The following is a 19,981-nucleotide window of genomic DNA, read 5'->3' as shown; positions in this document are numbered from 1 at the left end:
TATGGAGAACTTTAACCCAGATTCCTATGATGATGCATACTGTAGTGACGTCCTATCTCTGCTCGAATCTGTACCTCAAATGGACATCACTGAAGGAAATATGAATGGAACCACCCTACTCTCTGATTCCAAGCTTATTCCATCCATTGTTGAGCCACCCAAGCTTGAATTGAAAACATTGCCTAGTACGTTGAAGTACGCATTCCTAGGTTCTTCTGATACTTTACCTGTCATTATTTCATCATGTTTAGACACGGAACAGGAAAGTAAGCTTTTAGAAGTACTTAAGGAACACAAAGAGGCCTTAGGATGGACCATCTCAGATCTCAAAGGAATTAGTCCCACCATTTGCATGCACCACATTAACCTTGAAGAGAATGCCAAACCATCGAGGGAAATGCAAAGGAGACTTAATCCTAACATGAGAGATGTAGTCAAAGGAGAGATCCTGAAACTACTTGATGCGGGTATCATATACCCAATTCCCGATAGCAAATGGGTTAGTCCCATTCAAGTTGTGCCTAAGAAGTCAGGCATTACTGTAGTTCAGAACGACAAGAATGAATTAGTCCCTACTCGTACAACCACAGGATGGCGAGTATGCATCGACTACAGGAAGTTGAACACAGTAACAAGGAAGGATCACTTCCCGCTCCCTTTCATTGACCAAATGCTAGAACGTGTGTCTGGACACAGTCACTACTGTTTTCTAGATGGCTTTTCCGGTTATAACCAAATTCACATTGCTCCAGAAGATCAGGAAAAAACTACATTCACGTGTCCATTTGGGACGTTTGCTTATAGACGTATGCCCTTCGGGTTGTGTAATGCACCTGCTACTTTTCAGCGTTGCATGATGAGCATTTTTTCTGACATGATAGATAGTTTTCTCGAGATCTTTATGGATGATTTCTCTGTTTTTGGTTCCTCGTTTGACGAATGTTTGAAGCATCTTGCCCTCGTGATATCCAGATGTAAAGAAAAGAACCTTGTTCTAAATTGGGAAAAATGCCATTTTATGGTGAATTCAGGAATAGTTCTAGGACACATCATCTCAGAAAAAGGAATTGAAGTGGATAAAGCTAAAGTTGACCTCATTCAACATCTACCACAACCTTGCTCTGTGAAGGAGATCAGATCATTTCTAGGTCATGCTGGTTTTTACCGGCGATTCATCAAAGATTTCAGCAAAATCTCCAGACCTCTGTGCAGTCTTCTCTCCAAAGATGTTGCCTTCAATTTCGATGCTGCTTGTGTGAAGGCATGGGAGGAATTAAAAACCCTTCTCACCACCGCTCCTATAGTCCGACCACCCGATTGGAAGCTTCCGTTCGAACTTATGTGTGATGCCTCTGATTATGCTGTTGGTGCTGTTTTAGGACAGCGAGTTGATAGACTACCATATGTGATATACTATGCTAGCAAAACCCTTAATGATGCCCAACTCAATTATTCAACTACCGAGAAGGAATTGCTTGCCGTCGTTTTCGCATTAGACAAGTTTAGATCTTATCTGATAGGGTCTAAGATCATCATATACACAGACCATGCGGCTTTGAAGTATCTTCTTTCCAAGAAGGATGCTAAAGCTCGCCTTATTCGATGGATACTCTTATTACAGGAATTCGATCTCGAAATCCGTGATAAGAAAGGTTGTGAGAATGTGGTTGCTGATCATTTGTCTAGATTAACTTTAGAGTCTATTGATGAATTGAGCTGATTAGAGAATCATTCCCAGATGAACAGCTGATGTCTATCTCAGACCTTCCTTGGTTTGCTGATATTGTTAACTACCTCGCTACAGGTAGGATGCCCTCACGTTGGTCGAGACAAGACCGCTCTAAATTCCTGGCTGAAGTCAAACATTTCCTTTGGGATGACCCATATTTGTTTAAGTACTGCCCAGACCAAATCATTAGGAGATGTGTCCCCAACACTGAACAGAAAGATGTGATATCTTTCTGTCATGACCAAGCATGTGGAGGCCATTTCAGTGCCAAGAAAACCGCTGCAAAGATCTTGCAGTGTGGATTCTATTGGCCATCATTGTTCAAGGATTGCCATGATTATTGTGTTGCTTGTGAACGCTGTCAAAAGCTAGGAAGCATTTCGAGGAGAAACATGATGCCATTGAACCCCATTTTGATTGTGGAGATTTTTGATGTTTGGGGGATAGACTTCATGGGTCCATTTCCCATGTCTGACAGCAAGTTGTACATCCTAGTCGCAGTTGATTACGTTTCTAAGTGGGTAGAAGCCATAGCAACCAGAACAAATGACCACAAGGTGGTACTTTCATTTCTAAAGGAAACATATTTCACGTTTTGGTACCCCTAGAGCTATCATCAGTGACGGCGGTTCACATTTTCGTAACAAGTACTTTGAGTCTTTAGTACGCAAGTATGGCATAACTCACAAGGTTGCTACTCCGTACCACCCTCAGACTAGTGGACAAGTGGAAGTGTCTAATAGGGAAATTAAGCACATTCTGGAGAAGACGGTCAACCCGTCAGGAAAGATTGGTCATTGAGATTGAATGATGCTTTGTGGGCCTATAGAACAGCTTATAAGACACCAATTGGCATGTCCCCCTATCGTCTAGTGTATGGAAAGCCGTGCCATCTACCTGTGGAATTAGAACATCGTGCCTACTGGGCAATCAAAGAGCTGAACTTTTCTCTGGACGAAGCTGGAATTCAAGGAAACTTCAACTCAACGAGTTGGAAGAATTGAGAAATGAGGCTTATGACAGTGCCAAGTTATATAAGCAAGATGAAGATATTTCATGACAAGCGTATTCTACGCAAATCCTTCACTCCTGGTCAGAAAGTCTTGCTGTATGACTCCCGATTACATCTTTTTCCAGGAAAACTGCGTTCCAGATGGAAGGGTCCGTACCTAGTACGCACAGTTTTTCCTCATGGAGCTGTAGAGCTGGAGGATGTCTCCAACAAGAACGTTTTCAAAGTCAACGGGCAGAGATTAAAGCCATTCCTTGAGCCATTTCCACCCGACATTGAAACAACCAACCTGGAGGACCCAGTCTATGTGGACTAAACTGGTCCACTCTTTCCCTAAATAACCAAAAAGTTTTCCAAATCTTTCCCTAAAAACCAAAATTTTCTTTTCCCATCAAAACCAAATGTCTCCCAACAAAACCAAATTTTTCCAAAAAGTCCAATCCCATTAAAAACCAAATTTTCTTGTAGATAATGTGTTAGTTAAATTTCCTTTTGTATATTTTGTGCTCATCCATTGTGACTCCTAATATGATGGATTTTTGCCTTGAATAACGGAGCTTTCGCCGTACAATCGGGTATTCTCTCTCCTTTTACTCTACTCAGCATGTTCCTCTTCATATATTGTTTTATAATTCTTTCCATTTTGAAACATTGAGGACAATGTTTAGTTTAGGTTTGGGGGTATAGAGTAGATACCATGATAATATGCCATAATTGAAAACAAAACTCCTTCTTTTTGAAAAAATTAAAAAATTCCAAAAAAAAAATTGAAAAAAAATAAAAAAAATAAAAATAAAAAAAAAAAAAAAAAAATCAAAAAATGGAGCTCATTTACCTTGAAATGTTGACTCTTGTGCAAATATGTTTATTAGGAGTCTTAGTCTAGATATTTAGGCACCCTGATTCTAGCACAATTCACATAGTGATAAGAAATTTGCACGCGCACGATCTACCAATACATGTATGGCCTCGATCTTCAAGGTGTTTGATAGGAAGTTACGATTGCCAATCACTTTAGAATACTGAACGAAACTTGACTAGCTTGTTCTTTGGTTGGTTGGGATAGAAGGTGGAGGTTACATTAAGAAAGACAACCATCGAATTTAACTGGGTGCATCAAAAAGGGCTACCTCTTGCAAAGTGTCATGTCTTTTGTTTCCTTTTGTATGTATCAAAAGTGTTTCCTTTCAAAAAAAAAAAAAAAAAAAAAAAAAAAAAAAAAAAAAAAAAAAAAAAAAAAAAAAAACGATGTATATATTCAAAAAAAAAAAAAATATCAGAAATAAAAAAAAAAATCAAGTATTTATCAATTCCATCATCTCTTGTTCCAAAATAAAAAGAGAGTAGTCATGTAAATAGTCTTTTGTTGTTTTTGTAATAAGCAAGGAGGGTGTATGCCATTGATGTACAACGCGAGTAATTGTGAAATACCTCCAACTCATTCACAATTCTCGTAAAGTCCGGACAGCTAGCTAGATTTCGACCTCAGTTCTTAGCCTGAGAAACTATCTCTTGGTGATTAGTAGTCAACTTCAGATCTTTCTTTACACATGTGTAGATACACTTTACACTCTTATCACATGTCTTTTTTTGTTATCAGTGCTAGGATTGTGCCTTGATAGCTAGATTGACATCTCCATTTTGCTGTGAGCTTAAACTGTTTTGCACATGTCACATTTGATGGAATCTGAGCTTATATTTTGACCTAGAACTTTGTAGGTACGTTCTAAGCAAACCTTCACGAGACTTCAACTCGTCCACTAGGGACACTTAGTGGTTTAAAAGGCTTAGTGCATACGCTAAATGCATTCGAGAGACCAGCGACAGTGGTATAGTTAGGATTTCCTTAGTTTTGTTTTACTTGAGGACAAGTAAAATTCAGGTTTGGGGGTATTTGATGAGTGCCAAATATTGTATATTTATCCCTTTTTGTTGGCATTTAACTCATCTTTTGTGCATTAATTCTACATTTTATCCCATATTCTGTATTTTCATTGTTTTCAAGAATAAATATTTTTCTTACTTAATTTGCATTTTTAGGTAATAAATAAAGTCTGGATGAATTGCGGAGCGAAAAGAGCTGAAGAGTGGGGAAAACGCCGCAAGAATGGTGCGCACAAGACCAAAAGCTAGGAATGGGCTCAAGAAGAAGAATTGTTCTTAAAGAAGATATGGGCTTGGCATACCCAAGGCCCAAAACCCTCACCCAAACCCATTTTCTATATCCAAGCCCGTCTCGGATTTCAGCCGTCAGATCGAAGCATTTCAGCATCCTACGGTCGCTCCTATGCCTGTGCATCAAATCCCGATGATTCCGCTAAACACTACAACACCTAACCTAATCTCGCACCGTAGACTTCGTTGTATTTTACATCCTACGGTCGCTACAAGCTACTTCTTCTTATCCGTCCGATCCACCTACCATCTCCATATCCAGCGGCTTCAGCTCGTGGTACACACATCTTGATACACCCGCCTAACACACTAATACTCGAACCCTATGACCTAGCCAAACAGCTCCCTACCCTAACCCATATCGACCTCCACCTTCGTCTTCCTCTCCCCCTCTCTGCAACAGAAACACCCATTCCACCACCATCACCTCCACCTGCTACTTCCATCATCCATCACTCCTGTCACCACCATCACCTCCACCATCTCCATCATTACCCGACACGACCCATCCCCCTAATTTGAAGCGCTTTAACCTCTCTCACCAACTGACCTAGGTGAGGGTTGATAAAACACCTCAAATTAGGGAGCAATTGTAGCAATTGGGAGCAGGAGAAGAACCGAGAGAGGCAGAGAAGACATGGGGCGACGTCAATTCAAAGTTTTGGTGAGTAAATTTCGGAAATTGAAAACCCTAATTTCAATTCTAGGGTTTCGGAAAAATTGGGTATTTGGTGATATAAATAGGGGGTGATGTAGAGGGTTAGAGGGGGATGATCTCTGGACTAGCCAGAAAAACATTTGTTCTGTTTTATGTCACAATTTCAATTTCAGTTACTGCATGACAGTTGATAGTGAATGTTATATGATGTTTTGATTTTTATCTTCAATGTTGAGAATGTTGTTTCATTTATCATATATTATGAATGTTATTGTTGTTATCATGTGTAGTATGAGCTAATTAGCAACAAGCTAAGGCTTTGATGAAGCCTTGGTGCACTGTCAAATGGTAAATTGCTAGGATAGGACGCCATATGCTTGTTTTTCTTGTGCATTGGGAAGAAAGCAGTGATATGATTGCTTGTGATTGATTGTGCTGTCAAAAGACAGTCAATACTAGGGGTATTTCTGTTAGCAAGCTGTTTTTCTTTCCTTTCTATTGTATGCATAGGACTCAACTCAACCTAGGAATATGCTATTTGATTAGGACACAAGGTGGAATCTAAGCCTTAGCTTAGCCACAATTCCTTTCTTCAGTCATTTACAATTCCTGCTCTGCTTTTATTCACTGCTTAGTTACATTCCTTTACTGTTTTGCTTAGTTCTTGCATTTTGAAGCCTATTGTGCACTGAAGTCAGTGCACAAACTCACCTCTGCCCTTGGCTTCCAAGCCTTGGTTCTTAGCTGTTTTCTTTGCTGCTTTGCTTTACCTTGCTGCTTTGGTTCTTTACTTCTGCCACTTTGTATGCCATATTGCTTTGTCTTGCTCACTGTCTTCATTGTTAGCTTAGGTTTCTCTTATAGTGCTCCCACTCCCTGTGGACTTTCCCCTGCTTTCCTTCTATTCTATAAACTTGGCCTTGTATACTTGCAAGTTTCTGTGTGTTTTCCATTGGCACACCAGTGAACTCTACCATAAAACTAGTAGCGGCCAGTTTTAACGGTAAAGCCCACCTAATTTTCCTTTAAACCGGAAAAAACCATGGGTTTTCTCTCAGTAAGTCAAGAGTTATTACTTATCATTAGGTCCACTCCTACTTGTACAAATGATAAACTAATCAGGTTGTAACAGGGGTAATTAAACCAATGAAAGTCTCTTTCCCATATCAATCGGGTTTTTCTTCATGCTTTTTAAAAACCATGACATCCACCATGCTCCTTCTTGGCTAGATTTTCAATTCCACCAGCCATCTGAATACATATATAGATTTTGTCTGCTAACTAGTTGTGATACCCCATCTTAATTTCATGGGATCTCTTCTACAATCTTTTAATTTGCTGCTGCTTTATCAGTTATTCATTGAAGCTTCAATGGAGTTTTCCTTCGGTGTTGTTCTTCTCAGATTCAACAGGTAACCTCTTCTGAAGTGTTTGATTTCACTTTAATGTTCCTCATCTTTTTGAGGTTACCATAGATCTAATGCTGGTTTGAAGTCATCTATGTAATGAGATTTTTCTTTTATCTGCGTTCATATATTCATCTATTTTTACCCATCATAAACCTATTTCAAATCTTATCCTTTCCCATCTATTGCTGAAGTTTTGTATTGTTCCCATGGTTCTGTTTTTGTATTATCCGATTTATTATCAACGTTTTTTTTTGTTTTTGTTTTGAACTCATCCTTTCATAAACCATCTTTGCTTCAGACCTCAGTTCTTCAATCCTTTTTCCCCCTGTTTGATTATGTTTTTAGGTATCCTCTAGTTTTTGGCTGATGTTTTTTTTCCGCTGAGAACCCATGTTTCTTTTAGTTGTTTTGTTGTTTTGGAAGGCTTCTATCGCATAATCAATATGTATTTTTCTTTTGTGCCTTGGTTTTTAATGGGTTATTTTTGTTTGTCCATTCCATCTTGTTTTGATTAAAACTATATATTTTGGCTCGATTTGTGTTTGGAAAGATTTAGCACTTTCTAGGTTGTTTTTATTGTAGTGTTGAGACCTTTCTGAATTGGGTTTGAGATCTTGTGAAGAATGGGTTAGATCCTTACACTGCGTAAAGTGAATGAGTAACTATGAAGAATTCTTATCCAAAGAAAAGCAACAAGGTAGATTTTTGGCATCGGAAGGGGTCAGTTTAGATGATTAATGAAGATGAGGAGCAACACAAAGTCTCACAGCAAGAAGCAAACTTCATCTCACAAGTGTTTCATCTTTGCAGCCGGTGGAATTACCAACTTTCACCTGAGTTTCCACTTTAGTCTTTTACTGTTTTTTTATATTAAGTTTGTACTTGTATTCTCTGTTAACAGTTCCTAGTGTGGTGTTTTTTAGAGTCCTAGTTCAATTAGTAGTTGAGATCTTGAAATCAACTTTCATTAGTTTAGTATAAGGTAAGTCTGTAATTCCTTTTGTATCTGTATTTAAGTTTTAGTAGCCTTGTAATAGTACTTTTAGCACCAATTCTTCAAGGACAGAGGTTGGACTCTACATCAAGACTCGATCAAAGCTAAAAACAAATTTGAAGAATTGAAGTTATGAAACAAGCTGAAAACAAAGGAGAAGACGGATGTCACTCGGATGATTCACCACAACAACAAGATACAAAGGCCTAATTAGGAACTCCAATCAACTGCATCGAACACATCTACCTCCAACTAAGTTCTTACGGAATCTGCCATGTCCACCAACAATACAACTTTTCTTGTGAAAAACATTGACCGAAAGTCTTTAGACCTTTGACTTCAAAATTCCCCCTCAATACAACTTCGATCCAAAGAAGGCTACTCTGCCAAAATATCATGTTGATGCAGATTTATGGCTTACCAGTATGATTGTAATTGATGAACCTTGGGATATTTTATATCCTTATATAATTGTCCTTTAGTAAATATCATGCTTAAAAAAATAAAAAAAATAAAGATGAATAAAGATAAACTTACCAACGACGCACACTGATAGTTTGATGCCTTGGGGAGGCCATGGCCCTCCCAGCCTTAACATAGGTCCACCCATACTTGTGGGCTAATCTCTAGTCAATTCGGCTCTGAGGAACAATCGGCCAGTAAACCAAGTGTCACATTCACACCACGTGGAGATTCGCCGTTACCACCACGTGGAAGCTAAACCCACCTCTAATTTAAGCAGAAAACTTTTATTACACACAACTTTTATTTTCTCTGAAATCAAAAATTCCACCCGAAACAAAAAAGAAAAATGTATCGTTTTGCAGCGAAGAGAATTCTTGTTCAGAGTAAAACCCTAATCACAAATCCTAATAATAATCATAATCAGAGAAGATATCTTCTTCATCTTCTTCGTTCCATTAGTACTAATGCTCCTGATCCAAATTTCCCACAAAAACCAATCAATAATCAGAAAATAACCCCTAATTCTACTGAGAATCGATCAACATCGGAAAGATTGGGGCAAAATGTAACTAATGTGGCAGTAAAACTAGCTTCTGAAGCTGCAGAGACGTTGAAGAAAGTAGCTGATGAAGGGGTTGATGATAGAAGTCAAAATGAGAACAGGGGCAGAGAAAGAGAAGGAAGGCCAAGAGTTGAATATAAAGATGAACAAGCTCGTGTTCTTCAAGCTTCCCTTCCTCATGTGGTTCGTTTTCATTCATTTTGATCTGGGTTTTGCTTATTTTGTTTGATTTGATGCTGAATTTTGATAAAGTTTTGTATAGTTTTTGGTCTAGGTGTTTTCTCAAACACTTTATGACTTACAATGATTCTCATTCTCTGCTTAGTGTTTTAATCAGATGGTTATATTTTTATTTTTGAAGGAAGAAATAGTGATATTTGATGAATTTGGATTTGGAATTTGGACAGCTTAGGTTGGGATGGAGTGAAGCTGCCATTATTACAGGGGCCAAGGAAGCTGGGGTATCCCCTTCAATTGTTGGATCTTTCCCAAGGAGAGAAGCAGCACTTGTAGAGGTATTTTTGATATTTGTGCAGATACATGTCTTGCGATTTGTCAAGCTATTACCTGGGGGTTGATAAATTTGAATGGGTATTGATTGAATTGAGTTTATAATGATGTTCAAAGTACTTGGAAGTTACTTTTAGACAATTTAGATCATATTCAGTTAAACATGGATGTTCAGGAATTGTTAATTATAAAATTATGTTTGCAGTAGTGCTTTTATATGTTTACTTTTGAAATTGTGTTTAATACGTGGCCATTTCATCTTCCTGTGTTTAGTTTTGTGGATGATAGCCTACACAAATCAACCAATAGAATTGAGTTTGGAGAGGCCCTGGATACCGTGATACATAGTGATCGAATTGCGAAACTCATCCAGGTACGTCTAGAAATGCAAGCACCGTACATATCAAAATGGTCTCAAGCACTTAGCATTCAGGTGGCATATTCTAAACTTGTTTCTACCTAGATGATATTTATAAGTATTCATTCTGTCAATTTACTCTGTTGTGCGTCTGTTTGCAGGCACAACCACTGAATATCCCAACAAGTTTTAATCAGCGGGCAGTGCTAATTGATGCCATTCCTGATGATAGTGACAACACCTGATAAATGGGACTCCGCCACTCGCAAAATCAGTAGCATGTCTCTGTCAAAGCTAGTGAAGCTCTTAACCATTGATGAACCTGTTGAACAAAGATGGAAGAGCTGTAATAGAAGCATTAGTTGCAAGGACGCGTCTTTAGGTAACATTTCCTGAAGGAGCATCTCTCTTCACTTTTTCTTCTGCTGGGAAATAAGGTTGCAATTCAAAAGGTTAATGTCTCAAGTTTCAAAGAAAATAAGTTATAATTTCTTAGTATACTTCCAGGCTTGTTAAGGTAACCCGACTTTTTTGTTGATAAACTCCTAAACCTTGAGGAATGACAAGGATGGCCAGTGTTTATTAATATATCTGGTTAAAACGAAACTAGTCGAGGAGAGTTTGAAAATATCAGTTTTCCGTTCATGTTGTACGTTTTATTGCTCTTAGATGCTCCAAGTGTTATATTGTACTGAATTGCTGCTACTTCTCTTAAGGTTGAGTCCACACAGTCGATGATACGCATTGTGGGTCTTTTTGCCCCTCTTCCCAATTATTTGGAGGATACCCACCGTGGGTCTTTCTGTCGCTCTTCCTAATTATTTGGAGGTTTGATTAGTCAACAACTTGCCTCCTAGTGTGCTAGCATTTGCTTTGAAAAATTGTAATTTGTAGTGTTGTCTTTGCTAATGCCAGGTTGCACATTTTTATAAGGTAACGTTTTCTGAGGCAGGACTCATCTCGTTTGATTCCAGCTGTTATTCGGTGCTCCTGCACAACAATATAATGGAATCACTGAGCAAAATCCGTGGCTTGCATCAACTTTGTAGATGAAGAATGCTATAGAAAGGTCAGTTTGCTAATCTGGATGTTACTGAAATTACAGTTGAAGCTGTAGTGTCCTTTAGAGACTGTATCTCAACTTCTCTTTTGTGTTGTCTCTTATCTCCGTCTTAATTTATTTTTCTAGTAATAAGCAAACAATAATATGCATCAAAATCTATACACTATTTTTACTAATTCTTAATACGGAACTTGGGCATGACTATTCTTAATTTCTTATGTTGGAGATTTATGTGTTGTATCAGTGTCTTGGTTTGAGACCTTTGATCTTGAATTAATCTATTTCTGGGCATTTTAGTGTACCAAGTCTGACAGGTGTATGTAAGTTATTCCGACTTTTGCTACTGAACCTGAAATGTGTCAGAGCCAGACATGGTTTCTGATTCTTTTAAATCAAGTTTATGGGGCAAAAACTTTCTACATCCATGTCAGATTTTTCTTATCTTAAGCATAATCATTATGCGACCAAACGTCAATGTGTTGGGATGATAATTTAAGTGCTTTCTAGTTTCTGGTTTCTTCTCATGTCTGGGCCTAACTTATGTAGTCTTTTTCACTGTGTAGCCTTGATTGTCGAGATTAAGGAGGATGTTGGACTTTTTGCAATTGTATTAGGAGCAAAAGCCCAATCACTAATGTCAGCTCGAGTATCGGTGTCACCTTCAGAAGTTTCAACCAAGTATATCCTCCTAGAAATGGAGATGATAGTGTTCTACGTGATCTTGCAAGAACATGATGGTAAACTTAGACACTGTTAAAATGATACCCATGGTTCTCGTAAGAGTGAAAGTACTCCCTCGGGTACCGGTACTTCTGAGCATTGAAATGGGAAGAAAAATGTTGTCAATGCCCGAAGAAGCTTCTGAAGTTGTTTCACGAGCTCCCGGATAGAACAACCGTCAAGTTTGAATATCTCTCTTCCTATTAAACCAGAACAAAGTAACAGCAAGTTCACCACTGAAACGATCTCAGGTTATACAAGTCTTGAACTATCTGAGTTTCTATTCCTTCTGATTCTCTATTATGTATCTCTTTATTTCAGCCTTCTAATACTCATTACGTTTGTTAATACTAAATCATGGGCTGGGTAATGATTTTATGTTTTGTCTGCAAGGTGTGTGCGCAACATCCGAAGTGGGGCTTGAGTTCAGATTCAACAGCCAAGCTTTACATGCAGACTGCAGAGGTATGATTCTGCCGTTAATTGCTAGGAATTTCTCGGATGTATTTATAAATCTAATCTGGCGTTTGACGTATACTGGTGAAAGACCAGTACTTGACGAATTGGTGTTTGACACGTCAGTCACAACATTAAACTGTCCATATACGTCTTTCTAGCAATTAGGTATTTGAACTTTGCGACGATAACTGATCGGTTAACTTTGAGCTCTTTAAGTTATTAGTGCAACATGTATATGGAGTCAAGGGTAGCAGTTTCTTTTCGTTCTAACACTTTAAACCAAATGCCTTGGCATCTTATTGCTGTGAGCGGAATTTATTTTTATGGCTACTTGGCCAGACTGTCATGAGTGGATATATTATTTTTTGAATAAAAAATGTTAAAGTATTATACATATTCCAGGAGGTATGTTTCAGTATTAGTACTGTAAACTAGTTATCATCTGTCAGTAGTTGACAAAAGCTGGAATTTACGACTTGTTTGTGCTTTCAAGGACCTGGAAATGCAACAGCAAGCTCACTAACTCATGTGCCTAATGCAAAACCTAATGCAGCAGCTTCCTCAACTTCGAAGGCATCAGCTGACAAGAGCTGAAGCTGTGGAGTTCTAGCTGGTGTTGTACTAGAGTTGTCGCTCTAGATTGGCATCTCATGGAAAATACAAGGGAAAACAGTAAGGTTCATGGTAAGATCTGAAGGAAGAAGGTGCAGGAAAGAAGGCAGGCGTAGGAAGGTTCCTGGCTTCATAATTTTGTTCCTGAATCAAAAGGCTTGAGTCAGATGTCAGAGTTGGACTACACCAAAGGAAAACCAAGGAAAAGGTCCAACCATCTTATATCCGACTCTTTGGATTCACTTACATATGAAGTTGATATTTGAAGTTAGTGATGAACTTTATGGTGTTTATTAGTGACTGAATCCTCCTCTTTCTGATAGTGTGTGCTTGATAAAGCCTCGAATAGTACTGGGGCAGTGTTCCCAGGAAGAGTGCATTCGTGTGGGGTCTTATGCAAGGGTTCCTTTGAAGAGGTTCATGTTGCTTTAAGACTTTGTTCTTTGGTGGCCTCTTGGGACACGAGTCCACTTTAGGTAAGATCTTGTGTTGGTGAGTCCACTTTAGGTAAGATCTTGTGTTGGTAAGATCTTTGATTAGACTCAGTTTTGGCTCTCTAGATTGAGAAATGTCTTAAAAAACCGAAATGATTTTCATGCGTGTGTGATGGAGATAGCACGAGAATTATTGGTGTTTCTTTTGTTGATAGATTTAATTTCCGTCTATTTAATCGAGGTGCTTTTCCGAAGCCCAGTTCTGAATTATTACTTTTTATTGGGCGACAACTTTCATGCTCTAGGAAAGGATAAGGGAAACTTGGGCTAAGGCCCAAAAAAAAAAATTATTCTTATCGGTAGACCTAAAATATTTTTCAGTTACCGGGACACTCATAATTATTTAAAATTATGAAAAGAGAGTAACAAGATAAAGTTATCTTTAATATATTTACTCGTAAAAGGAAGAAATTTTGGATTTTCTATCTTCTTAGTAAAGGATCTGCATAACTCCTATTTTTCAGGGGTATAATTGGTATACAAACTTGAATATAACATATCTAAAAAATCGTGCCTTGGAATTTTACAAATTTTATATCGTTGGAAAGTTTTTAAATTTTTTTACGAAAATATCAAATGGTGATGTAATTTTAAGGAGAAATTTCAAGAACTGGATACATCACTATTATGCAGGCACCATAAAGGATACATAATATATTATGCAGACATCATAACGGATGCATAACAAATTATTTAACCATATTTTGATTTATGCATCCACTAGTTAGGTTATGTAGCCACTAAAGCGATTGATATGCCTAAAACTAACATTATAAGAAAGAAAAAGGACGCATGTCACGTTATGCAACCACCAGAAAGGATGCATAACAAATTGGACAGCCATATTTTAGTGCATGCATCCACTTATTTAATTGTGCACCCATTAAAACGCGGTATAAACCTAAAAAGTAACATTTAAAAAAAAATGAATAATAAATTATGCAGTCATTTTTTGGGGAATGCATAACAAGTTATGCAACAAAATTTGAAGCTGCATAACATGTTATGTAGCCATTTTCTGGTCAATTTTAATGCTAACAAAGATTTTGTTGCATAAATGGGTTACGCTGCCATTTTCTCGAATGCGTAACAAGTTATGCATCTATTTTCTCGGATGCATGACAAATTATGCACCCATATTTGTAGCTCTATAATCGATTATGCAGCCATTTTATTATCTTAGCGTTAACAAAAAAGTAGTTGTATAATGTATTATGCAACCATTTTTTTGCTGCATAAAAGGTTATACATACATTTTCATAGTTGCATAACATATTATGCAGCCATTTTTCGGTTGATTTTCGTATTAACGAGAAACAAAGGGCTGCATGATGCATTATGCATCCATTTTCATGGCTGCATAAACAAGTTATGCAGCCATTTTTATAGTTGCATAACATATTATGCATCTATTTTCTCAAATGCATAACAGGTTATGCATCCATTCTTTAAGCACTTTAAGGGAAAAAAAAAGAAAGTTCCATAATATCTTGTGCAACCATTTTCTCCGGTACATAACCGGTTATGCAGCCATTTTAGTGACTGCCTACTAGATTATGCAACCACTACAGAAAAAATGCATGCAATAATATATACACTGAACACTAAAAAACAAGAAAAGTGAACTTACAAAAATCCTTCAACTACAATAGAATAAGAAGTCATACGATTACAACAAAATACAATTAGTTGTTCATCATCAACTAGAGTGGCACTACCAGCCACCATCACAATCTGCAAGAAAAAATATTCAAATTCTCAGTTTATACTTACCTTGCCAGTCGGTGAAAACAATGAATGATTTATTTGTTGTTCCTTGAAAATACTCAAGAGAAACCAAATGAAGAAAAAAAAAATAGACCACAAGACAATCATATTAGTACAGTGAGGAAACCACAAGACGATCCACAACTTGAATTGAGTTCAAAAGTTCTCCTACTGAAAGTGTAATAAAGACCGATTTCTAACATTCTTCCATTAAACGATACGAACCCCTGACTGGGATGACTACTAGGGGTTTTCATCCACATTATTACGCTAATTATTCCATTTTACTTTCACACCGCTGATTGCATATCCAAACGTATATAACACATAAAATTACAAAAATGTTTGTACACGGTCCCTTTGTGTAATAACAGTGTTGCACTCCCAAATGAATAATCTATGCATACTATCCACATGAATAATTTCTTAGCACTCAATCGACATAACATTTCAGCATACACTTACTAAAATTGAACGGTTGTTTTAACCATTTGCTTTAACCATTTGCATAGGATCTGTACAATTAGAACTTAAAAACTCAATATGAATTTTGACAGTAACTCATAATGTTTTTTTTTTTTTAATTTATTCCAAATTTTTGAAAGAGATATAACAGTACAGAAGAAAGAAACACATTTAATTCTATAAATCTGGTTAGATGGTAACATTTGATCACCAATCACCACCCCACTTTCTATAGGATAACGAAAACATGATATGATTTCTTATAGAGTATGCAGAAAATTTTAAGTAGTGTCCTAAACAATGTGTAAATGGTTAGCATATATAATGACATTAAAGAATCGCACATTTACAAGATTAAAAGTGGTATACTTTACTTAGCAGTGTTCAAATTGTTAGCAGTGGACGCACCTTAGTTTTGCTGATACAGATTCCGGGAAAGAATGGCTTTTCTTTTCACCTAAAAAAACAAAATTACTTGATCAACTAAATCATCAGAAAAAAATCAAATAAGATACAAAATTAAAAGCTAAAGAAATTCAAATCGAAAATATGGGTAAAAAAGATTAAGATATCCGAATCAAAATCTGACCATGGATTTTCGAACCAGATTAAACATAGGGAGATAAAAAAAAATCAGTGAGGAACCCAAAATAAAATTTAGTAATCTCAAAAGATAGATCTAGATTAAGTGAGAGATATGTACTTTATCTGCGAGGTCATCTTTGTTGATTGAATCACCGTAATCCACTGTTGATGACGACCTTCATCGACTCTTTATTGATAAAATCATCACCTTCTCTCTCGCCTCTCTGGAGGTTAGTTTGGGAATAAAGACGAAACGAAAATGGAATTTTGGAAATTATGGGCCCGGGAGAAATTTTGTCTGTCAAGCTGGGTGCGCGCTTGACTTTGTACGCCCGTGGGTTTGAGAGTGGAAAAAGACAGAAAATGGGTTTGACAGTAGTTTTCACAAAGGATAACTAGCCTGGCTAAATTGGTGCCTATAGCTAGATGAAAAAAAAAGGTCACTAGAAATCACTTAATACCACCCCTTATCAAAATAATTACCAAACTATCTATTTTACCCCTGATTAATTAGCACTAGTTAATCGTATTAGGGATTAATTTTGTTTTGGATGTGAGATTAACTAATGTTAGAGAGTTCATCAATACATTAACATTTTGAATTTTTTTCCCGTAAAACAGTACTCAGAATCGGTTCACATTCATTCACTTGTAAACCGATTCTGGATTGGTGTTTTTAAATTAACAGAGACATCCATAATCGGTTAACATTGAAATGTTTATAATCCGATTTTGGAAATCGGAATTTACTTATGGCGTATATAAACCAACTGTTTCCTTTCATTACCAATTTTCATTCATTCCATTATTATTGTAAGATGCATTTAGCACATGCATCAAGCCTTTAAACACGTAGGCGATCCTAGTGGACGAGTTATAGTCTCGTGAGGGTTTACATAGAGGTCTACCCACAAAACCTACACAAAAACTTCTAAAGCCATCAATCTTCCTCCTCCGAAGACGATACCGCATCCAAGTAGTCCGGGTTATCCTCCGGGATTCTTTCTGCCAAGAAGTGATATCTTGCATCGAATGCGAATCCTTCCCACTTTACTTCCAAGTAGCGCGTTTTCACGACTTCGTGCTACAAAAACACAAAACAAGCCTATATTTGTTAGTGGTGTTTCATTGGAAGATAAAACAACATGGGATACGTAAAAAAAACCACAAAATTACTTACAAATTGTGCAATGGACAAGGTGAAGGGGCGAGCGTTAGAAATCCGAGGTTGGAGAGCTAGAAATTCAAGTATCGCATTTTCGATGACTAGCTAGGTGCCTATCATGAACTTGTTGGACACTTCTTCCGTTAGGATTCCCAAAATCTTGGCTAATTTTGTTGTGGACTTTAGCCCAAAAGGTTGTTGAATCCTCCCTTTTGGATTATTGGCGTCTAAGTCGATTATCCGCATACCATGCTTTCGTGATTTCCAAATCTTCCGCGGAGTTGAATGATGTCATTTCTTGTATGTATATGTATGAAATGAGTAGTTGTGGAGATTATGGAATGAGGGGGAATAAAATGATCAATTTTGGGACAAATGGGGTCCAAGGGTAAGGTCTTTATTTATAGAGAAAGTCTCAAACGATTATTTTTTTTGAAAAACGTGAAATAATTTGAAACAATCGGTCTTTTAGAAGGACTGTAAAACTTGATTGTGTGTATATGCTACAAGGAATCGGTCTTTCTTGCGACTAATGTAAACCGATTACAGATATTTTAAATTTTCACCGGCACTAATCAGTTTATATATTTCCAGATGTGATCCGATTCTAGCTTGGTTTTTAAACATCCAGGAAGAATGGCTTGCACAATCGGTTTATGTTGACATATCGAGTAAACCGGTTGTTGGCATGTCAGGCTAGTATCAATTTAAACATTAAGTGCATTAAGTTCAACACAAGACCATCCAAAATAAAAACATCAACCACACAAATATCATCCAAAATACAAACATCAACCATCCCAAAAGACTTAAAACAACCAAAAGTCTTATAAACTTAAAGTTTTAGTATTTAAAAGTTAAACTTAAAAACTTAAGGAGCACCAGGAGCATTTGCAGCACCACCAACACCAGCATCAGGAGAAGATGATGCACCAGCACCAGCATCAGGAGCAGCCGCAGCACCACCAGCAACATCATCATCATCATCATCAAGAGCAGCAATTTCTGCATCATTGATGGCCATATACATCTCCATTTCTTCAAACATACCTTCCAATTGTTGGTGGCGATCCCTCTCTGCTGAGATAATGTTTCTCCTCATTCTAGTGAACCTCGTCACCTCAAAAATCTCTTCAAGTGAAAGCATATTAATCAATGCAAGAGCTTGTTCAAGACGGGTCTCAGCTCTGAAAGCAAACTTATAGAGGCTTCTCACTGGCACTCTTTGTGGTTTCCTTAGAATATCCTCCAAGGTTAACTCTCTATTGTAAAATGGTAGGTGTCCGAAGTCCATTCTACACAAAAGATAAACAAATATCAAGTAAGCAATCGGTACATATAGAAACATAAGTAATCCGATTTTGGGGAGACTACAAAAATCGGGTTATGTGGTACATGTATAAAACCCGATTGTGGAAAGGAAGATAAAAAGACTATATAAATCGGATTATACATATTACATATATAAACCGATTCTGGTGATGAATTTTTATATTTCATTTCTAAGCTACAATTGGTTGATGTTAATCATAATGTAAACCGATTACTGTGCAGGCTCTTCATGTCCGAGAACAAAACCCAGAATCGGTTTATTCGATAGGTCAATAAAAACCGATTATGTATGTAATCATAGTTTTGACTTGTCAAAAATGAACATTTAAACATGTAAATCAATAAGATAAGAAGAATCATAGGATGGGTTGATGGAGATTTACCTTTTTCTTGGTTGGATCGAAGATCGTCGGATTAGAGGATGATTTTTTTATTTATTAGGGTTTTGAGAATTTGGAAAGTTTATGATGGAAATAAAAAGTTTTTTTAGGTTTAGGTTTTTTAGTTGTTGGATTTACTGAAAATGGAAAGATTAGAATTTATATGAAAGAGTTTTAGAAATTAATGTGTGGGTAAATTATTATTTTTTAGAAGTTTGGATATCTATAGTAATTTGATGGTGTGGGAAATTATTTTTGATAGGCCCCAATTTAGCCGGAATAACTAGGCAACAATACCCTCATCTCTCATTAAATTTTGTGGTGAGACTGGCTAGCTAAACCAACCTTCATTATTGTTTCAACAACAACCTCATCTCTACCTTCAGCAAGAATCAAAAAAAATCTATAAAGAATTCAATCCTTGTTATGTAGACATGAAATAAGTGGCCCACAATTACATCTCCATCTCAAGATTACTCGAGTGAATTCGAGTACTACCTCCTTTGACAGAGTCAAAGATAAGCATGAACCTCATGCTCCTGGTCACAATGACACGAGTACTAAACGTGTCCATCTCATGTCTTATGGACATGCATGAGAAAGGCTATAAATAGCCGATTTTGTAATCATTTTTAGTAACCCGAACATTGTAACAAAATGAAAGGAGGAATAGTAATACTAGTTTATAAAACGTTATCAGCACGAATTGCTCGATACCTGCGGTGTATTTGGTTGACCTATTAGAGGAGACGGGAGCAATATCTATAATTGACGGAGATGATTATTTTTCCTTCCTCAATTTTTTATGTTTTATGTTCATTAAATATGATCTTAACCTAGTACTTATCTGTATTATTTTTGTTGTGGTCAGGATATCATAACGGATTAAAGTTTCGATTATACGGTTAAATTGAATTTTATCCTAATTAAGGCGCATATATATATCAACGTGATATATATTTTAATTTGTAATTGTTGGTAAGTATGGGACGGTGAGTGTCGCAACTCCGTGAACTTTGTCAATTTTCGTTATCATTTTATTATGGTACTAACGGTTTTAATACTGG

General features: G+C 37.0%; 1 protein-coding gene across 1 annotated transcript; it reads left to right on the top strand.

Moving 5' to 3' along the window:
• Positions 1-8,766: 8,766 nt before the first annotated feature.
• On the top strand, positions 8,767-13,374 carry LOC113326493 (ubiquinone biosynthesis protein COQ9, mitochondrial-like). Its single transcript, XM_026574213.1, has 9 exons — positions 8,767-9,187; positions 9,412-9,519; positions 9,723-9,947; positions 10,034-10,254; positions 10,589-10,700; positions 10,788-10,941; positions 11,499-11,906; positions 12,049-12,120; positions 12,668-13,374. The coding sequence occupies exons 1-4, from the start codon at positions 8,789-8,791 to the stop codon at positions 10,115-10,117; spliced, it is 816 nt and encodes a 271-aa protein (XP_026429998.1). The 5' UTR covers positions 8,767-8,788; the 3' UTR covers positions 10,118-10,254; positions 10,589-10,700; positions 10,788-10,941; positions 11,499-11,906; positions 12,049-12,120; positions 12,668-13,374.
• The last annotated feature ends 6,607 nt before the right edge of the window (positions 13,375-19,981 follow it).

The sequence above is a fragment of the Papaver somniferum genome, unplaced genomic scaffold (genome assembly GCF_003573695.1).
Source record: "Papaver somniferum cultivar HN1 unplaced genomic scaffold, ASM357369v1 unplaced-scaffold_10, whole genome shotgun sequence".
Taxonomy (NCBI): domain Eukaryota; kingdom Viridiplantae; phylum Streptophyta; class Magnoliopsida; order Ranunculales; family Papaveraceae; genus Papaver; species Papaver somniferum.
This window is presented reverse-complemented; position numbering and strand designations above follow the sequence as displayed.